The sequence below is a fragment of the Chenopodium album genome, chromosome 3, assembly GCF_948465745.1.
Source record: "Chenopodium album chromosome 3, dcCheAlbu1.1, whole genome shotgun sequence".
Lineage (NCBI taxonomy): Eukaryota > Viridiplantae > Streptophyta > Magnoliopsida > Caryophyllales > Amaranthaceae > Chenopodium > Chenopodium album.
The window spans coordinates 47,023,098-47,045,724 of record NC_137836.1 but is presented as its reverse complement, the minus strand read 5'-3'; the positions used below and the strand labels follow the sequence as shown (position 1 = coordinate 47,045,724).

The 22,627-nt window shown below is 37.9% G+C and overlaps 2 protein-coding genes across 2 annotated transcripts; one reads left to right on the top strand and one right to left on the bottom strand.

Moving 5' to 3' along the window:
* The first annotated feature begins 9,041 nt into the window (after positions 1–9,041).
* LOC145623971 (putative aquaporin PIP2-5) lies at positions 9,042–12,238 on the top strand. Its single transcript, XM_081676890.1, has 4 exons — positions 9,042–9,507; positions 11,190–11,485; positions 11,567–11,707; positions 11,810–12,238. The coding sequence occupies exons 1-4, from the start codon at positions 9,210–9,212 to the stop codon at positions 11,927–11,929; spliced, it is 855 nt and encodes a 284-aa protein (XP_081533016.1). The 5' UTR covers positions 9,042–9,209; the 3' UTR covers positions 11,930–12,238.
* Positions 12,239–12,970: 732 nt separating this feature from the next.
* On the bottom strand, positions 12,971–16,228 carry LOC145613788 (peroxidase 28-like). Its single transcript, XM_081668842.1, has 4 exons — positions 15,796–16,228; positions 15,157–15,354; positions 13,874–14,039; positions 12,971–13,764 (listed from the first exon to the last, which is right to left on the bottom strand). The coding sequence occupies exons 1-4, from the start codon at positions 16,108–16,110 to the stop codon at positions 13,292–13,294; spliced, it is 1,152 nt and encodes a 383-aa protein (XP_081524968.1). The 5' UTR covers positions 16,111–16,228; the 3' UTR covers positions 12,971–13,291.
* Between the last annotated feature and the right edge of the window lie 6,399 nt (positions 16,229–22,627).

Below are 22,627 nucleotides of genomic sequence, written 5' to 3'. Positions count from 1 at the left end.
TGAGGCAGACGCCAAGGAGTTGGTAAAGAAATGTGACAAGTGCCAAAAATTTGGCAAACTCATTCACCGTCCAGCTACTGATCTGACGGCCATCCACAGCCCAATCCCGTTTGCAAAATGGGGCATGGACATTCTAGGTCCTTACACGCCTGCTCCAGGCGGAAAGCGCTACATTTTGGTGGATGTGGATTATTTCACCAAGTGGGTAGAAGTTGAGGCGGTTAAAAACATCAAAACCTCAGACGTGATTTCCTTCATCTAGAAAAACATTATCACCCGGTATGGGGTACCTATGTCTATGGTGTTTGATAATGGTCCTCAGTTTGAGACGCCTCAGCTAAAAACTTAGTTGGGAGATCAAGGGATCTCAAGCTATTTTGCATCTGTTGGCCGGCCCCAAGCAAACGGCCAAGTTGAAGCCTTCAATAAACTCATCTCAGACGGCATTAAGAAGAAAATAGAAAGAGCCGATGGCTTATGGGCAGAAGAGTTAATCCATGTCCTATGGGCCATCCGGACAACAGCAAAGGGGGCAACCGGTGAAACCCCATTTCTCATGGTTTACGGTGCTGAAGCCGTCTTGCCCATTGAACATTACGAGCCGACTCTCAGAGTCATGCTATATGATGAAGAGGCAAACTGGGAAGCAATGCGCCTGGCATTGGACTCACTCACAGAGCGCAGGGGCAATGCCGCCTTGCGTCATGAGATTTACCGTCTAAGAATGACGAGAGCCTACAACAAAAAAGTACACAAGCGTCCCTTGAAATTTGACGACTTAGTGTTACGAAAAATGGAGGCAACCGGTAGGGCCAATGAGCTGGGGAAGCTAACTTCAAATTGGGAAGGCCCCTACCGGATCTATGAAGAAGTAAGGGATGGCACCTACCGCCTGGAAACTCCAGACGGCAGGCGCCTGCCTAGAACTTGGAATGTAGACAATCTGAAAAAGTACTACTTCTGAGAATGTAAATTTTTTGTAAACAGTGAGTCAGTTAATGAAGATTTAGACTTTGTTTGCAAAATTGATTTGTTGTTTGATTATCCATCTGGGTAATACCCAGACGGATTCTTCATTTACCTAACTAAGTTCGATACTTAGTAAAGGTTACACTTGTTTGACCGCCTGGGTAATACTCGGATCCCTTGTTTATTTAAGTTTGATACTTTGTTTATTTAACTAAGTTTGATTAACCGCCTGGGTAATACTCAGACGGATTTTTTTCATTTACCTAACTAAGTTTGATACTTGGTATGATTAAATAATTGCCTGTCCGTCTGGGTAATACCCAGACAGACTCGTTTGTTTAAACAACTAAGTTTGACACTTGGTGTAAATCGGCCAATGATCCGATTAAAAACTAAGCACAAAAACGCTTAGTGGCTATATAATCGTTCCTAAACAAGACCAGAGGCTGAAATGGCCGGATGGTTGCTCATTTTATAAAATCGCCTGTCCCAGCATGGACAAAGGCGTCCGGCGACACCCCTCCGGGTGCAATCGTCGCAGAGAACAGACTATTTGTTAGTTCTACGTACCCATGCAGACGGCAAAAATTGAACGACCGAATTGGTCAACTCATAGCCGTCTGACCAGAATGATCTATGATAAACAATCAAGTTACCAAATACCGGATGCCCTAGGGCATCAATCGGTCTCCGGCTGAAGTTCTCACAGGTTATTTATTCCAAAATTGCACTCTCTATCCCAATCAGGGCAAAAGAGTTGTTCAATGGCTATGAAATCTCTGCCAGGACGGACAAAACGCCGCCTGGGTTGTACCTGGAACGCCTGTTGATGAACGGTTGTGCACTTGGTTTGGGGCAATCACTATTGTGATTGATTGACTTACAAAACGTATCATGCTCTTTGCAGCATCAGACGTTTCCAAGTCAATCAACCAACTCCACTTGAAACCAATCACACAGCCGTCCAGGGGCAAGGACAGCCGGACTATTGATTAGTTAGGCAAAAAATCGACGCATGCTTTTGATAAGTTAGGAAAAAATGAAAAATTAAAACTCGCAAAAATTGAAATTCAAACGCAAACGCAAAATGATCAAAACTGACTCAGTCGGTGCATTCTTTAAAGTCCACCCAACCAAACGGTTGTAGTGGATTAAATGTTAACCGGACCCCGTCCGAGAGAAAGAGAAATTGTTAATTAACCCGGCTCCTTAGCCGGTAAATACAAATATACTCGGCACGCAGGCCGGAAAAACAAGTTTTGGCATACTGCCGCTGAATAAATAAAAGAAAAGATAAAAAACAGAGATTGGCATACTGCCGCTGAAAGGTCACTTCTTGCCTGCAGACGGAGCCTCTTGGTCCTCCTCCTCATCATCTGAGGGTATCTCCTGTGCTTCACCCGGACCAGGTAGCTGAGGCGCGGGGGGCTCATTGTTGGCGTTTACCCAGGCGTCGAAGGACTCAGGCTCTGGATCACCCTTCTCTCTCAGGTACACCACGTCCTCGGCATACCTGTGAGCCAGTGCCCAGATGCTGTAATCCGCGTCTGGGTACACGGCAACCCAGGCGATCTTCATTCGGGCATCATTGTCAGCGTCACTTTCAACAACTAGACGGTTTCGCTCCGCCTCCAGGGTTGCTGCAAAGTTCTTCTGAGCCTGAGCAGCCTCCTTCTCCAGCCTCGCAACCTTTGTCTTCATCTTGGTGTTCTCTTCAGAAACACCTTGAAGTGTGCCAAGGTCCGTCTGGGCCTTCTTGAGCTCCTCATTAGCCTTCTTGAGGCTCTCATCTGCTTTCTTCTGGGCCTCCTCCGCCTTCTTCTGGGCTGTCTCAGCATCACCCGCCCGCTGTTTGGCCGTCTCCAGATCCGCCTCAAGCTGCTGGATTCTAGACGCCTGTGTCATTATGATTGCTTTAGTTTCAAGTTCATTTACGATAGTTGAGTGTAAAGCAATATTATCAGCGTCTATGGAGGACTTCTTGGCCCTTTTTACCTCTTCCCGTTTGCGGGAATAAGGACGTTTGAGCCCGTCCACCCGCAGCATGGCCTGCAAAAAAGCAGGCGGTATAAGTATTGCAGGCGGGATAAAACACTTGGAAAAAATAAGTTGACAAGTTTCTTACCTCAGCCAGAAGGGATAGAATGCGTTCCAGATTGAACGTCTCTATCCCAGGGATGTTGTCTTTATCCCTCTTCCGGACGGCGTCAAGCATGGCCTTGGCATGCTTCTGGATGTCTGGCCAGCGGGGAGATTGATCTGCACCACAATCAATACGTGATGAGTGCGAAACTAAGGCAGCACCTATTTGTTGTCGACCGTCTGAAGATGACGTCTGTTAAGAGTGGGATTTCACCCGCAAAGGCCACCCCAGCTCAAGCGGGGATTCAAAAGGGTTCTTACCTTCAGAGCCGGCCAAGCGGGAACAACTTGCAGGCATGGTGAACCCCGCGGCTGCTGATAAGGGATTGACAAGATCAAGGCACAGGCTACCGCCTATCTTCTCGTTTTGCCCCGCTATCCGCATCTGCTGATGCCCGGCTGAGGCGCCAGGAGTTGACGGGGAGGTGGATTTTTTTATTTTGTTGAGAACAGGGGGGGTCTCTTCCCTAGCCCGTTTGAGTTGTTTCTCAAACGTCTTTCCAACCTCTCTTTCCTGCAAAAATAACCAAGTTAAAGTTAGCATCCGGGAAAAATAATTGTTAAGATCAATTTACGAAAGGGTCAGGTGTTTATTACCTTGGCCTTGACCTCAGCCGCAGCTTTTTCCGCAAGTTGCTTACGGATGAGTGCAGAGGACCGCTTGGGAGTCTTCTCCGTCTGCAACATATTTAATGCTTCTTCTACAAAAAGAGAAATTGATCAATATCATAAATTAATTCTGATAGAAAGATACTACAGACGGATTTAAACTCAGGCGCATACGTTTGGTAAACATGTGCCCTAGCCCGCAGGCGGCTAGGAAACACTCATCCCTGAACCAGGCGCTCTTGGGGATCCAGTTCTTGGGGACTTTTATTGTTTCCCCGGTTGACAAGGTCGCGTCTGTGAGGCCAAAAAAGTCTGCCTCAATGATTTTGTCAAAATCTTCCTCTGGGATCCGGGGAAGAGCGCACTTCCCGCCCATCAAGTCGGGCTTCTTAATTATTGTACAGACGGTATTCATAATTCTCCCGTCTGGTAGGAGCTGACATCAGGTAGAACCTGTGTTTCCAGCCGTCGAATTTTGAGACCTTGTCCAAGGTCATCGTGTATTGGGGATGCGTGGTTAGAGTATACCACGCCCTCGAGCCGCCTGGGCTTCTGCTCAGATAATGCATACTAGCAAAAGCCTCCCAGCCGGGGTTAAGCCCCTGGAACTCGCAGGCGGCAACATACCCCAGAATGTTTGTCCAAGAGTTGGGGGTAAGTTGCCAGACTCCGAGGTCGTAGCCTCTCAAAATTGCCTTCACCGCCTGGTGAAGAGGGAAGCGAAGACCAGCCTTGAACGCCGCCTCGTAACAGCCGAAATAGCTGTTGGCGTTCTCTTGATCGTCCTCCCAGGCGACGGTGCCATTCTCAGGCGGCACCCGGATCCTATACCCGTCTCCTAGCGGGTGCATTTTAGTAAAATTCTTTAAGTTTTCCTCCATTTGGATCCGGTCCTTGGAGGAAACATGGATGTTGAAGGGATCGTCCTTCTCGTTCCATTTTTTCCTTTCTTCCTCCTCGCTATCCTGAAGCGGGGGTAAATCGTCGCTGCTCTCAGAGGTAGAAGCGGAGCTGTCGCTCTCCGTCTCCTCCTCATTTTGAGTCAAGGGGGCAGAGACGGCCTCCTCGCCGCCTTGGTCACATTCTTCCAAGAAGGAATCAGCGGGAGTTGAGGGGGCGCGCGGAGGGGATCTCTCCAGAGCCGTCTGGTCTCCCTGACCAGACGTTTCTCCCTCAAGCGTTCGGCCGCCTGAGCCTTCGCTTCTGTAATTTGGATCAGTCGTCGTCTGCATTGTCCGAGCCATTGTGTCCTGCACAGACACATAACTGGTCGGAATCCAAGGCAAAGGGTGGTCCCAACACCCCGAGACGGCACTCCAAGTCCTAGACTCAGCCGTCCCTGGTGACCGGCTGGACTCTAACCTAGGTTGTGCCGTGTGTGTTGGTGATGCATCCATTTATTGCAAGAAATATTTACAAACGGTGAAAAAAGAAAAAGAGCTGAGAGAGGCAGAGACGGTACCTTTTGATGTAATATCTGGAACTAGGCGGGTTCGGCTGGGTCGATGGAAAACGAGCTTTCTTGCTTGCGCCTGACTCAAACGGAGGACTTCTGCTCTCTCAAAGTTCTCTCTAGAAAATTTTTTGTAAACGTACAAAATTATGAGGGTAAAAAGGCTATATATAGAGGGTAAATACGGGGGCATTTCCGTAATTTACCCGGAAGGTGAACGGTTACTTCTTTATGGTAAAATTACCACCAATCGGAGCGTGACACATGTCACAGATGCCACGTGGCGTGCCAAGTCACATCTGTGAGGGGCAAATGTTTAGGGTAATTTTACCCCGCCACGTGGTCCAATCAGAGGATGACACGTGTCAGCCTCAGGGTGGCCCAAAGTGGACCAATCCCTACTTGACACGTGTCACTCTAGAAATTAAGGGAAAAAAGGCGGCCTTCAGGCCCAAATCCCGAGAAAGCCGCAAAACGGCGCAGCTCACCAATGATTAGGGTTCAGTGACCTAATCAAGGGCACAAATCCCAAAGACCCTATAAATAGGGAGATGTCCCTCTTTTTGAGGGCACGTTTTACCATTTATTACACACTTGACTCTTTGATAGAGACATCCTGAGCTTGGAATCCGAGCAGATACCCACCTAAATTTCCGCACCTTTTTCTCCCTTCAAGTTTCTAACTTGTGCGTCGGAGGCGGAGCACCACCCAACCGGTGTCTCCGTTTTTTTTGCAGCTACAGCTCACTCCGGATCAGTCTTCGTGTTGTAACTCTCCCGAGGGACAAAAACACCCAAAACAATGGTGAATTAAGCTTTAACTCAGTGGTATTTGGTGAAAAATCCGTTATTTTATTGATTCCTAGTATCATGTTAGGGTGTTTTGATCTTTCTAGTGTCATGTTTAGGGTAATTACTAAAATTTCTAATATCAAATATGATTGTTATAATGCTTCCAATTTCTTTACTAATATCATGTTAGTATCATGTTAGGGTTAATTTTTTGATATATAATGCTTAGTGACATGCTAGAGTTTGTTATTAATCTTGTTATTATCATGTCTAGAATTTTGCTATTAATATTATGCTTTAATATGATTAATTTAATTATGATTGTTATTTCGATTATGATTATAATTGTTATTTTGTGGTTATTATGTTGCTTGATTATATTTATTGTTATTGCTTGATCACGCCTTTTATGCATGTTTAAAGGGAATTTGTACTCGGAATCACGCTTAATAAGATAATTAATAATCTTGTTTAGGTTAATTTGATTATAATTTAAGTGATCGCCAATAATAGTTTTATTTGTGCATTAATATTCACCAACATAGATTAGACAGGTTTAGGGTAAACCTATTGATTGCATGTTAGTCAGAAACCGCACATGAATACGAGAAGAATAAAGTAGATGCCTATTATTAGGGCAGGTTCTTTCTCTTTTAGATTGAATTTGTACCTTTATCCCCAAACTTCCAGTCTTGGTTCCAGACCTATTGGAGTTGACGATCTCTTGGATCGTTAAGGGGTGTAACCTTCACCTCGTGGACGGTTTACAAGTTCCTAAATTTGTTGGCGACTCTTTTGCTCTAACTTCCTTCCCTTTGGACGTCATCATACTTAAGTGTATGATTACAGTGGGATTCAAGTTTGGGGTAATGCTTGAAATATTCCCTACTGTAGTATAACATGATCAGGTGTAATCTAATATATATATATATATATATATATATATATATATATATATATATATATATATATATATATATATATATATATATATATATATATATATATATATATATAATATAAAGCTAAACTTTTAGCCAGGCGACGAGACACCACGTAGGATAGAGTTATATAGAATTCAATTGGTAGGATAAAAAAGGTAGTTTAGAATTTTATTTTCAATCAAATTTGGATAGAATTTTAGGATAAAATTGTTAATTTAGAGTTTTATTTTTGATAAAGTACCAATATTTCATATGTACAAATTGAATTATAATTCTATTAAAAAAAATTAGATTATAACTCTCATAAATTATCATATAAATTTATTTTTTGTATCATAATATTTTTTTGGAGCGAAGGAATTAGTTCAAAATGTACCACATCCATGGTTTATAATATATTCTAATCAATTAAAATAATATACTTCACAATCTAATATAATTTTATTACTGTGTGTAGACCTGTCAATCAGATCGGGTCACGAGTCATTTCAGACAAGGTCAAAAAAAAAAATTCACCAATATTATTATTATTATTATTTGTCATTACATGTCTACAAGTTTAAATCGTCACAAAAACACGTCAATTCCTAACTAATTGTGTATCAATGATATGTTTTAAAATTTGACATATAGATTAAAATATATCTTTAAATTTAATAAACAACCCGGGCATTGCACGGACACAAAACTAGTATATATCAAGGGGAGCTTTTTCCCTAGTTTTTAATGAGTCATATAGGATTTAATTTTTTTAACGCGCCATATAGGATTAAAAATTTTAATTGTAGCCAATAAAATAAAAGATTATTAATTTCTTTTAAAATTAAATAATTCAAATGCCAGGTAAGCAAAAGTGTCGAATGAGATTTTTAAGTTTAAATTAATTAAATATAAAATATTATCTTTTGATTATAAGAATTTTATCTAAATATAAAACAAATTTTAGCACATACATAAAAATATATATATATTTTTAAAAATTCAAACAAATCGTACATCGCGCGGGGTTTATATAAAACGGAATTTTCCCTCAAGTTTTTAGAGGCCATGTAGGATTTAATTTTTTTAGCGTGCCATGTAGGATTATAAATTTAAGTTGTAGTCAATTAAATAAGATATTATTAATTTCTTTCACAATTAAATATTTCAAATGCCACGTAAGCAAAATTGACGAAAGATATTTTAAAGTTTAAATTAATTAAATATAAAATATTATTTTTTGATATCAGAAATTTATCTAATATTTTGAAACTAATATAATCACATTTTTAATCACATAAATATAAAAAATATTTTTAAAAAAAAATATTAATAAACCGTACATCGCACGATATGGGATAAGTGATTCAAGCTTTTAAGAACAGAGGTAGTGTGTATCGCTATTTGATTATGGGATAAGTGATTATGGAATAAGTGATTCCAGCTTTTAAAAAGAGAGGTAGTGTGTATCGCTATTTGATTTTATGGTTTTGTTGTTGTTTACTTTGTATTTGCTATGAAATTTGCAATCACTTGAAAAGCAAGTAGTTCTATTAAATGATAACGACCAAATTGGGCTAAAATCACATGCAAAATTATTTAAGAATCAATAATAATGATACAATCACCATTGTGAATTTGTGATTCCAAGATATACTCCGTACTATTTTTTGGAAGAATTTACAATACAAAGGGGAGTGGAAGAATTTACAATACAAAGGGGAGTTCGGATAACATAGATCATAGAAAAAAGGAGATATGTATAAAAAGATATGTATAGTAAAGAAACCACAAATAGAAGGCAAAAATGACGACACTACCCACTTTGAGTGCACTTATAGCTTTCGATATCTCATTTGTCTAACAGAGGAAGACATCATATTACAGAGAGACTATTTTATTTTATTATTAATCTATTTATTTTATTAATCTTATTTTTTTATACGAGTATATTTTTTATTTTAGAGGGGGATATTAAGACATGAAAATATTTTTATGTGGTGTATAATCAATAAGAGGTAGAAAGAGGTTGGCCCCACTATTAATTTCAAGTTTCAACCACGAAAATGAAAGGATAACATAAAACTAAAAAAAATATATCAAAGAAATTAAAATGGGGCGGCAAAATTAGTGAATTGTTAATGAACAAAATTGCAACCTTTTTTCAGCTCCAATAAATAGGCTACAACCCCATCACTTCAAGAACCCATCAGTTGCAACTTCAGTACCATCTTTCTCTCACTAAAACTTGTGCTTTCTCTCTCTAAAATACATAAAATTTCCAATAAATTTCATTTTTATTTTTGCAAAAAAGTTAAGAAATGGCAAAGGATATTGAAGTAGGAGGAGATCACAGAAGAGAGTTAGCAAAAGACTATCAAGACCCACCACCATCACCATTGTTTGATGCAGAAGAGTTGGGTAAATGGTCATTTTACAGGGCTTTGATTGCTGAGTTTATTGCAACAATGTTGTTTTTGTACATCACAGTTTTGACTGTGATTGGGCATAAGAGTCAGAATGCTGCTGATCAATGTGGTGGTGTTGGTATTCTTGGCATTGCTTGGGCTTTTGGTGGCATGATCTTTGTCCTTGTTTACTGCACTGCTGGTATTTCTGGTATGTTTTCGGCTTTTTTTCTCGATTTCCTTTTCTATGTTAATTTTCACGTTGATAGTGTAATTAAATCTGAATGGAGGTAGTGACTTATAGTCACGGCCTTGTTAATCAAAACATAGCTATGAGAGAAGTTGTAGCTATGGTAATAAGCGTAAGCTATGAAGATAGATAATTGAATTTTAAGTGTTTTACGAAGAAGTTGTCAACTAGCTATTAACCATTAAACTGGATATAGGACTAATAAAAGAGACATAACAATCTTTTTAATCATGTAATAGTGGTTTATCTACTTTTGGACTTTCAATACACAAATTAAAAAGGAGACCACAGACCCTTAAGAAAACATGCAGTTGAAAAATTGTACAGGACTTGGTAGATGACTATGTTGATTGCACTTGAAAGATACATACCCATACAAGTATATTTGTAAAGTGTTGAGAATTTGTCAAAGTTTGCTTTGAATAAACTTCCAATATATAAAATAGTATAAAAAATATTGAAGTTTTTTTTTTTTTTTTTTGAAACCAAATATTGAAGTATTAATTGTATTAAGGAGTTTAAGGAAAAAAAAAAAAAAAACCGTTAAAAAGTGACTCAATCATCTGACTTTCAGTGTTACAGAAAAAGTTTAAGCTTGATGTGTTAGTATATATTACAAATCAATCAATATATTAAAACTCATTAAAACTCAATGGCAAGGATTGTAATCTTGTCACCAATCTCGCCACGTGTTTCCATGTCACCTATTATTAATAATTATGCATCAATATTTTCTTATAAAAATTTATAATTTAGGAGCATTAATATTTGAACCCATAACCTCATATTCATTAAAATTAAACTTTAACTAACCCACCTTATGATGATAAATAGTATTAAAAAGTGATATTCGTGTTCATAAATTCTAAAATTTTAATTGTGAACTTATATGTGTATATTTTAAGAACAATATGATTGCAAAATTAATTTCATTTCTTTGATTAGTTACTCAACCATAATTCATATAGGCTATATTTCATTAAAATATATAACCCAAAAATGCAAAATAATTTTAAATAATTTTTTGTTTTAACCATAAAATATGTTTATTAGAAGAAATTTATTATGATAGTCGAATAATTTAAAAAATCCCTTTAACAAATAAAACAAACTGATACAATATACCATTTAGGTTGCTGCATATTAAATTATGAATTTTGATATTCAATTATATTTAAAATATTTAACAAGTAATATTATTTTTATAAAGCCACCAATTTATATTTCACTTGCTTTATTTTGTTATAATAATTTATATATAAACAATGACCCGGGGCATCGCCCGGGCCAATAACTAGTTATTAAGTTAAATCTTAAGATAACAATATAATAACATCACAAAATACGTGTTTTCTTAGATTCAACTCGATGTGGATCTTCAAAATTTTAACTATTAATGTGATTATATAAATTCAGCACAAATTTGTCACACTAAAAATTTCTAATAAAATTGTGTTAATGAACATTTAGTGAAATTTGGCACATAATTGTCTAGTGTTTACCAGAAATTTCTAACAGAATTGTGTTCAACAGTTCAAGTACATTTGGTAAAAATTTGGTAGAGCCTAGATATGTCACTCTCTTGGTGTCAATTTTGGTATGTTTGTCTCCGAATTTGACGATTGGGCATGTGTATTGAACAGGTGGACACATTAACCCAGCAGTGACTTTTGGGTTGTTGTTGGCCAGAAAACTATCACTAGTGAGAGCCGTTCTATACATGGTGGCTCAATGCTTGGGAGCCATTTGCGGTGTTGGACTAGTCAAGGCCTTCCAAAAATCATACTACACTCAGTATGGAGGTGGTGCCAACACTCTATCCGACGGCTACAGCAAGGGAACCGGATTGGCTGCTGAAATCATCGGTACATTCGTTCTTGTCTACACGGTCTTCTCCGCCACTGACCCTAAGCGCAGTGCTAGAGATTCCCATGTTCCTGTAAGTTACCTTCACTTTTTATAAATATGAGCCTTGCATGGTTTATTTTTTATTGTTGACTAACTTTACAAATAATGTTAGGTTTTGGCACCACTCCCAATTGGATTTGCAGTGTTCATGGTTCACTTAGCCACCATCCCAGTTACTGGCACTGGTATCAACCCTGCTAGAAGTTTTGGTGCCGCTGTCATCTTCAATGGCAAACAAGCGTGGGATGATCAAGTATGTAGACATTACTAATACTACATTACTTAAAAGAGTTTTATCATATTGCAAAACTTGAAATTTATATGCTAATCTTTGTTCCATTTTTTCATAATGTAGTGGATTTTCTGGGTCGGACCAATGATCGGGGCTGCCATTGCTGCCATCTATCACCAATATATCTTGAGAGCTGGTTTTGTCAAGGCTCTAGGATCATTCAGGAGCTCCTCCAATATGTGATCATCAAACTTTCTCATATTCGAAATTCCTCATCAAAAGCATGGTTTTTGGCTATAATGAGGATTGTTTGGTGTGCTTAAGCTCTTCCATTTATGCCTAAAGAGAGGTGTTGAGTTACCCAAAAGTTGTATATAAGATTTTAATTTTCATTTTGGTTGGAAGAGCAAGTCATTGTTTGTGTCTAGGCATTACTTTCAGTGGATGCCATTTTCTATTTGCTTTTTTATTATTATATTTTTATCTTTTCACTTCCACTGTTGTACTCTGGTTTCTACTTAATTATGAATAAATGTTTGAAGTTTATCTTTAGTAATATACTGTACTTTACTTATTTACGTCAAATTCGAAGCACTACTTTGGTTAATTAAGAATTGGCTGGAACTATGAATATGCCAGCTTGCTAATTAGGTAAAGTTCTGGGAAATTGAATTAAGAGTTAAATCTTAGGTGGTGATTGTAAATCCGATACCAAATTTTGGGCCGTTCCAGGCAAGAAAACAGCACTTGCACCAGCTCCCCAGATTAGTTCAATAATATGGAATATCATATGGTAATCCAAATATAATATGCTTAGTATAACATGCTTAAGTATTATGCAATCAAGATCTTAAGTATCATGCAATTAAGATATGAAAATAATGCTCACAAAGTCCGACAGCAACTCTACAGATTTATGGATGAAACGATTCAGCATAACTAGGAAAAAATATCTTACAAATCGAAAATTCTATACAAACTGTACAAAAATCGATTTAGTGAATCTTTTCTCACATTCACCTAGTTGCCAAATGAATCAAAACTATTGCAGACTGAACAGAAATTTAAGTTCTGCTATGTGATTAAGCGTCATATAAATCTGCATGTAATAATATCAGTTCATAACGGGCGATTTCCTAGATTTAAGACCTTCAACCTGCATGTAGCTCAAACAGGAACCAAATATTTCTTCACTTGCACTGATTAATGTTAAACTGGAACCACTATGAATACAGTTCTGTTAAGCAAAACATGCTCATTTAGCCATTAAAACTACTAGCAGCATTTTGTATCAATAAATGGCTCATGAAAATCAATTCATGAATACCTGAATTGTATAATGTACATGGTAAAGCCCCGTTCTACAATGTCTGATAAGAAATAGTATATTAATGATTCTTATGTAATTGGTGTATCGGTTTCAGTGGAAACAGTTTAAACATCTAGACTCCCAGTTGGAAGAAATCAACGTTTTACCCAGAAGAGGCTCAGAATAATCTACAAGTTACCTCTTCAAGAGCACACAGAGGAAATAAGCACAACTAGTTAAGATATTATCTTCACTGGTGTAATTTGAGAACTCATCCTATGTAGTTAAAGCAACTATCATATGTTGTTTGATAATGAACATCTTGTACGCACCTCACCTTGAGAGCCAGTGAGAAATGCAAGATTGGACATCTTCAGCATTGACTTAGAAAATTCTCTGCGGAAGGTTGAACCATCATCTGAAGCAAAGACTTCGACCAGCTTAGCTGTCCTGGGATCTGCCATCAGTTGTTGGTCTGCATAAAGTAAACCCCGTCCCATAATCAAGCCCTTGTAATAATGTGCATCAAAACCAGAGCCTGAGAAAATAAATGGCGCCAAGGACTGATGAAAAGGCAAGCCAGATGCAGATTCTATCAAGTTCCTGAGTCTAGATGGAGAAGGACTGGGGGATGCATCTGCATTACATATTCTTTTCAACTCAAGCAAGAAATCTGCAGGAATTGTAGGATCAGGCTCTCCAGTTCCTTTGAAGTTGGATAATCTCCTTTGAATGAATTCACATCCAATCTTTCCAATGTTGTGTGCCCCTTCAAGTACAAAATAATTAAGTTAAAATTAAAAAGAGAACAAGAACATTAAGAGATCAAGCACTAGATTTAGGTCATTAAGAAACAGGAGGTAATCAAGGTGACACACCCAAGAGGCTAACAATTTCTTTCTCATTGAAACCCTTTTGTGAAAACAAATCCAGCATCTCCGTTATGTTACTGTCTGGTCTTGGTATCTGCTGGTTAGCTTCATCATAGTATGATGCCTGGCTGTCTCTTCGTCCAGTGAGGATAGGGAAAAATGGCCCTCCGGACTGCATTAAAAGAAAGAACAGTGAAAAAACAAACAGAGAGAATAAAATGGACTCAATTCAAAATACAACACATAATTTTAATTTTGAATGATGATGGACAAAGCCATCCAGCAATAAAGTCAAGATAAGCACATCTGAAATAACAATACTAAAAAGTTTAGACAAGTAAGCTGTTCTAAAGAGCCGGCAGGAAAAATTACATCACTGAGACAAATACTTTTTAAGCATTGACGGGCTTCATTTCAATTGCTCAATAACAAAGCTAAGCCTCAGAATAGAATCCTAGACGCCAATCAACTACCAAATGAAAGAAAATTATCAGAAGGTATTATAACAGTGAACCTTATCCAACATCAAATAATGTTCCTCCTACTAAGTGACATGTGCCATGAACAGAAATTTATAAAAATTGCCAAGAGCGTTAACAGAACACGACTAAACTTCATAACTTAAATATAACTAAGACCCAGTATGGTACATATACAAGTAGTACATGGAAACTAAAAACAGGGGAAACTAATAAAAAATATGATTGAGGATGAATACTGAAAGGCAAATGATTAACCACACATGTAATGGTGACCAATAGAATGCATTGACAACTACATGTATGCAATAGCATACTTGTAAAAAACAGGAACAGTCATATCCTGCCAACAGATGAAGGCATGCAACGTAAGAATAAAGATAATCCTACACATCCACTCTCTAATCTTGCTAGCTGATCTCAGTTTTGAAATAATCCGAGCTCAATGAACGAGAACTGAAAACATATAGATATCGACTAGTTAACATTACTGACCTGAGAGCGACAATAGAGCAACTCAAGAGATTTTCTAAAATCTACATGGACATATAACAAAATGAAAGTGTTGACAAGTATCCAACTAATGTCACTTTATCTTATAGCAAAGAGACCATATAACAAACTGTTTTATTACTTGTATACATCCCCCATAATTAAGCCAAATGACGGTTCTACTTCAAATAATAGAAGATATGTGAAAGGAACTACAACGTATCACAACAAGAGTGGCAATAATCACAGCTTGATTAGCTGGTAAATTTATACACTACAAAGATGAACTAACAGCAGCTACAAACAGAAGATGATTACCAGAATAATGGCATCCCTAGTGGCCAGAGAAATGATGTCAGAACACGAAACAACGCTAGGGCACTCGGCTTCTAGTGCTTGTTTGATTCTATCAATGATTTCGAGACCCTTGAGCGATTGATTTGGAAACGCATTCCTCTCAATGAAATGACTTTGGTTTCCATTACTATCATCTAGAAGCAGAGAAGCATCACAACCCTGAAGCAATATAATTCCCAACAAATTTCAATATCAAACTGAATAAACATAGGTCATTGTCAATAAGTTAAACTTTCGTATCCTACACATTAATTTGAACTTCAATTAACCGAATTTCTTCATAAATTTCAATCAAAAACTCAGAAACGAAAAAATCAAGAACAAAAACGCAAAAATCACAAATCCGACTACATTTCAATCAACAAGAAACCCTAGGTAAATTTAATGACGAAAAATCAGCAAATTTCTAACAAGCTCAATAGCATTTCGAAAATCACAAAACCCTAGGTAACAAAAATGATGAAAAATCAGCAAATTTCTAACAAACTCGATGACAATTCAAACATCACGAAATCCTAAGTGACCAAAATTTTCAAAAATTAACAAAAAGAAAACAATAATCAAATGGAAATTTGAGATTAAAGAGAGAGAAAAAGAGACCTGAATAAAGCAATCATGAAACATGAGGCGAAGAAGCTGAGCGGTGGCTCTATTATCGACGGCGACAGTATTCTGCATGAACTGGAAGACAACGCTTTCGGCATTAGGGCAGCTAAGGCGATAGAAATCGTAGAGAAGATTCAGCTGATCGGAAGCTTGAAGCAAGCGTCGATGTAAGAAATTAGCATCGAGAAGAGGAGGAGGAGGAGATAAATCGCCGACGGAAGAGTTGACGCTGAACGATCGGAAAGCGACGAAGAGAAGAGTCAGTGGAAGGAGGAATGAAAACCAGTAAAGGTTTCTCGGAACCGCCATTGTTGTGTGTTTTGAAAAGCTTGAAATTGGTTTTAAAAGAGAGAATTAGGAGGGAAATAATAAGACTTTTACGGGAAGATTGTCATCAATCTTTCTACAGTTCCGTTTAAAAAAAAAAAAAAAAAAAAAAAAAAAAAAAAAAAAAAAATCTATAGTTACAATTACGGAAGTACTCCCTCCGTTTCACAATGATGTTTTTTTTTCACAAATCGATGTACTCCTTCCGTGTTTTTTAAGTGTTACACTTTCCATTTCCGGCCGTGTTTTTTTTAAGTGTTACACTTCTTTTTTTGGTAAAAAGCTACATTAAAAAATTATATCTCTCTCCTCTCATGGTCCCCACCCAAACCCACTACTACTACTTTTTTTATCAAATCTTTCCTCTCAGATTCATTACTTTTCAATAAACTATTAACACCACTATCTTTCTTTTACAATTTTTTAATAATCCAACTACCCCACTTACCTCTTATTTTATCCAAGTCAATTAAATTGCCTAAAACTATGTGCCGATCAAACTGTAACACTTAAAAAACACGGAGGGAGTAAATTTTTACCCAACTTTGACCGCAAATATCTTTAATCTCATACTAGAAAAAATTATAAAAGTTAGATATTAATTGGAAAAATTGCCCAGAATAATCCCACCTTTGGGCCGTCCGCCCAAAATAATCCCACCTTTTGATTATTTTTAAATAATCCGACCTTTATACCAGATCCGCTCTAAATGGTCCCGAGTGACTAGTCACCGGTTGAAGAGGTAACTTTTTTTTTAATTAAATTTAATTTACACATGTCACAACTTGATTGGTTCAAAATAAAAAAAAAAAAATATCAAAGCTTCATCCACCAGTCACCACCATCCCCGCCACCACACAAACCCAGAACCACCACTACTGCCACGAAAACAAACCCAGGAACCACCGCCACGGCGCCACCAAACCAGACCCGAAACCAGATCCTGGAACCACCGCCACCGAACAAGACCCAGCCAAGCCAACCCCCAAAACCCCCTTCGAAAATTCAAAAACCCGACAAACCAGAACCTGGTAGTTCGACGCGGCTGGACAAATCAAGAACCTGGTCGGTGCGCCGGAGCTAGGTTTAAGGGAGATCGACGACGCGGCTAAAAATTGTGGTGGCTCGCCTGGGTTTTCGCGAAGGAGTAAGGGAGAGGGTTGGTGGTTCAGGGGAGGGGGAGGGGTCGCGCGCCTGAGTGGGGTTTAAGGCTGGCCGGAGTCGCGTGGCTGGCCGGAGCCGCGTGAATGGGGTTGGCCGGAGCCGCGTGAATGGGGTTGGCCGGTTTGGGGGTTGGCTTGGGTGGTGGATGGTTTTTGAACATTGATTTTTTATTTTATTTTTTTTAAAAAGATTTATTTTATTTTATTTTATTTTAATTTTTTTTTTTGACCAATTACAAGCTGCCATGTGTATGGTAACTTGTTATAACAAGTTAAATGACCGGTTGGGACCAGTTATAGCGGAGTGGGTATAAAGGTGGGATTATTTAAAAATAATCCAAAGGTGGGATTATTTTCAGCGGACGGCGCAAAAGTGGGATTATTCCGGGCAATTTTTCCATATTAATAATCTACTTACCAATACGAATCAAACTAGATCTCACATGACTATATTTATTCATATGGATTAAGAGAAATTTAGAAGATTATCTCTTTCTTAAAAAAGTCAAAGATTCCAAAGAAGAACATCGTTGTGGAACGGAAATATGACTCATTTTCATCATTTAAATTTTAGAGAAATTCCCATTGGTACACTCCAAATTATGAGTTTTCCCATTGGTACCACATTTTTTTTTTGACTTGCTGCTGATACACGCCACATTTTGACTTACTAACTCCCGTAATTAGTGATTTAATCAGACATTAGTTATCTAGTTTTTATGCAAATTTTGTTTTAAAAAAATGCAAAGACTTATATGCCCCTATTTTTTCCCTCCAACTTTTCCCCCTTAAAATTTATGTTATTTCCCACCAAAAACTCTCAACCATTTCCCTCCCTATAAATGCGGCACTTCCTCTTCTCTTCTCTATTCATTTGTCCTCCATTGTTGCATTTTTTTCTTCTCCCATTTTTCTCTTCTCTGCTTCTCTGACATGGCTAGTTCTTCAGGTACGGGTTCATCTTTTGGCAGCAGATATGGCAGGTCTATATGGGTCAGACACATTCAATGTAACTGCAGTCCACCGAGACATGCTGAAATTAGGGTTTCTAAGTCCATTTCGAATCCAGGGAGAACATATTATAAGTGCAGGCATTGTGGTTTGTTCATGTGGGTTTCTGAAGAACAAATGACAGGAAGTGTTGATGAATCATCTAATCTGAGAATGCTAAGAGAGGATTTAATGGATTTTACAGACAGAGCGTATGAGTTTGCAAGCTATATCTACATGGTTGTTAGGATTACTCTTGTCATGAACTTGATTTTACTGTTTGTAGCTCTGATATGAGATTTCTTTGCTGTCCCTTTTAGTTATGTCATGTAATTCATAGATTATGAGTAATTGGAGGTTGTATTTTCTTGATTAATGAATGAAAATTGATGATTGATTGGCATATATTTTGTGTTTATTGATTTGTAGTACTTGCAGTGACAATTGAATTTAAATAAAGACAAAGTTTCACAATTTGAGGACAACTTAACGTAGTCAAATTGGCCACAGTTGGCTATATTCATAAATATCATAAGCTGAGAAAATTGAAGATGTTTGGTAACATTAGCAAAACACATACCAACTACTGAATTTAAGTTCAAAAAACCAAAGATGACTACTAACATAACCAATTGTTTAGTACCAAAAAACCAACTCCTAATCTACTAATGTCTAACACTTCTATCAGCTTGGAGAATTTGAGTTTGCTTGAGACATGTTGACTGGCTGGCTAGGCAGTTGTGATGCTATCAAAACTGTTGCAGCTTCAATTGAGAGTCTGCCTTTCTATCCCTGTGATTTCTTGGCAGATGTTGCATGCTTAGTTGCTAGTTGATTAGTTGTTGCAGACTTATTTGCTGCCTTTGCTGCATTAGATTGGTCTCTGACCCTAAGATTCTTTATGACAACTAGCTCACTTGACTTCAGTTCTTTCCCAGTTAAGCCTCCTTTGCAAGTTGCCTTATTATGCCCAAAGCAACCACACTTGCTGCATTTCACTGTTTTTGACCTTTTTTCTGGTTGCTCTTCTCCTTCTTCCCTCTTTCTATTCTTACTTGGTCTTCCAATTCCTCTCTTCATCTTAAGAGGCATGATGGTTCTTCTTGACTCATCTGCAAGCCATTGCTTTGTTTTAGGGATTGGGTTAATGCAGACATTGTAAGCTTGCTTATATGTCTTCATAAAGTACCAGGAACTGACAAAGTCATGTGGGTCCAACTTTGCATCAATGAAGGCTCTAATGGCATGCCTACATGGCACACCTGTCAGCTGCCATGCCCCACAGGAACATATCTTCTTGTTTAAGCTCAAAGGAAATTGAGATCTTCCCTCATGAATTTCATACTCTCTAGGGTTGGACTTGTAAACTCTGCAGTTTGAGCTAGCTTTACCTATCTCTTTCACAAGCTTGATAATTTTGGGACAAATATCTTCATCTTTCCAAGACTTGGCATTCTTTAAGCCTTGTTGTAATTCTCACCATACAAACCCTTCTAATTCCTGCACACAAAAGCTTATATAGACATTTACTTATAAGGTAAATCAGACATATACTCAAAAACTAGTTTAGAGATAATACCTTCTAGTAAAGTTAATATAGGTCTACACCTATTCACCACAAGTGTAGAGTTGAAGCTCTCTACAAAATTTGATGTATCAGAGTCATTGCAAACATTAGGGTCAAATTGATTCTTACTCCATTTGGACTGTTCTCCTAAGTCTGCAAACCAAGTAATCACAACATCACCTCCTCCCTTCTGCAACTTCTACATAGCTTTCCTGAATGAGAAAGCTGAAGTAGCATTGCAAGCTCTCCAGAATAGCACATACATCATAGGGCCAGGAAACTGCTTCTTGTAATTTCTATTGAGATGCATACAACAAAACCTTCTGTTAGCTTCAGACCAGACCTGTTCTAAAGCTAATTCAACTACCTGATACAATGAAATTCCCAATAATATGTGCATATATATATATATAGATTAAAAAAGAATAGAAAACACACTGAAATGGAATTTACTAGCCTTTTTGATAAGTGACTTTTATGTCACTTTTAGGGTGTTTATTGAGTCGCTTTCCGGCTTATTTTCCAATAATTTAGCCCATTTTGTTCTTTATTTCTTTTATTTGCTTATTCTCGTCTTTTATCTTTATTTTGAGTATTTTAGTAGGTTTTAATAGTTTTTAGTTTATTTTCGTATTTTTACTTTATAATTCCTAGTTTCTCTCATTTTCTTATTTTATTTTATTTTCATATTTGTTTTCTTTATTTTATTTTATTTAATTTCTTTTGATTTTATTTTTAAGTTATTTTATTTTATTTTATCTTTATCTTATTTTATTTTATCTCGTGGTGATACCCTAGTGATTTTGGTTGTAGGTGTTCCAGGTTTCAAAGTCATATTCGTGTTCGGAGGTCGGAGGTTCGAGTCAAAGGTTTCAATCCAAGAAGCTTCCAAGCATCGTAGTTGCTGCCCTCTTAACCTTCACTCCACCATCACCTAAACCTACACCACACCCTCTTCACATCACTTCCCCTGCTCACACAAACCACCTCACACTCCCCTGCTCTCTTACCACCACACACCACCAGCCACAACAACCCAACAATGACAGGAAGCCACGCAAACCACCACCCCTGTTCGCAACCCACAGCACCAGCCACTGCCAAAACCGCCACCAATCACCACCACAATCCCCTGCACCCTTACGCACTTCAACCATCAATCATCACCAAACCACTCACCAATTAAACCCCTCAACTCACAGCAGCAAACCACCATCAACAACCACCCATCAATTCGACCCCAACCTGCAACTACCTCCAACCAAACTTACTCCAACCATCACAAACCACCAGCCGCAGCAACCCAAACCACCAGCCGCAGTAACCCAAACCACCAGCAATCACAACCTCATCAATCAAACCACCAATCAACAATCGCAACAACTCACAACACTCCTACTCCCCTGCTCCAACTCTCCTTCTCACGCAACCACCAATCTCAGCCTCCACAGCCGCCAAAACCACCAGCAACAATCCCCATAGCAGAGCAGCTCCTCTCCGTGCAACAATTGCAGCATCGAACCACCCAATCTCCAACTTCAGCCACTCATCACCTCACGCACACCACAACGACAACCACCAATTCACAGCTACACCAGCAGCGAATTCCGGCCTCCCTTCTTCACCATTTGCAAACAATCAAACCTCAATTAAGGTCCAATTTGATTGGAGCTTCGCGGCTGCGCAGCCCTGTCAGAAGGCGCACAATTGGAGTCGAAATTCAGAGTTGAGGCAGTAAGTTTGCGCGACCTCTGCGCGATGTCTTCGCGGGCGCGCAAATGTGGGTCAATCACGAGCTTTTCACGTGATTTTAATGAAAATCGGATGGCCATGTGTAGGGAATATTTCAAGCATTAATCCCCTAGCTTGAACCCCACTGTGATCATACACTAAAGTACGGTGGCGTCCAAAGGGAAAGAAGATAGAGCAAAAGAGTTGCCAACAAGTTTTTTTAGGAACTTGTAAACCGTTCACGAGGTGAAAGTTACTCCCCTTAACGATCCAAGAGATCGCCAACTCCAAAAGGTCTTGAACTAAATAGGGTTCGGGGATGAAGGTACAAATCTAACCTAAAAGAGATTGAACTTGCCCTAATAATAGGCCTCTACTTTATTCTAATCATATTCATGTACGCTTTCTGACTAACATGCAATCAATAGGTTTACCCTAAACCTGTTTATCTATATTGGTTGAATATTAATGCACAAATAAATCTATTATTGGCGATCACTTGAATTATAATCAAATTAACCCTAAACAAGATTATTAATTATCTTATATAAGCGTGATTACAAGTACAAATTCCCTTTAAACATGTTTAAAAAGGTGTGATCAAGCAATAACAATAAATATCAAGCAACATAATAATAATTAAATTATATATAAGTTATCCGTCAATTAATAAATAACCTGAAATAATTCGTAAACTAACAAATTACGTAAAACAATTCGTAAATTAACAAATTACATAAAACAATTCGTAAATTAACAAATTATGCAAAACAATTCGTAAATTAACAAATTATGTGAAACAATTCGCTAATTAACAAATTACGTTAAATTATATAATTCGACACAACAATAATCATAATCATAATTATAATTATCATAATTATGTTCATGTTAAAGCATAATAATAGCAAGATCCTAGGCATGATACTAACAAGATTAATAACAAACTCTAGCATGTCACTAAGCATATAAAAATCAAAGCTTTAACCTATCATGATACTAACATGATATTAGGAAATAAAATAAAAGGCATAGCAGGAATCATGAT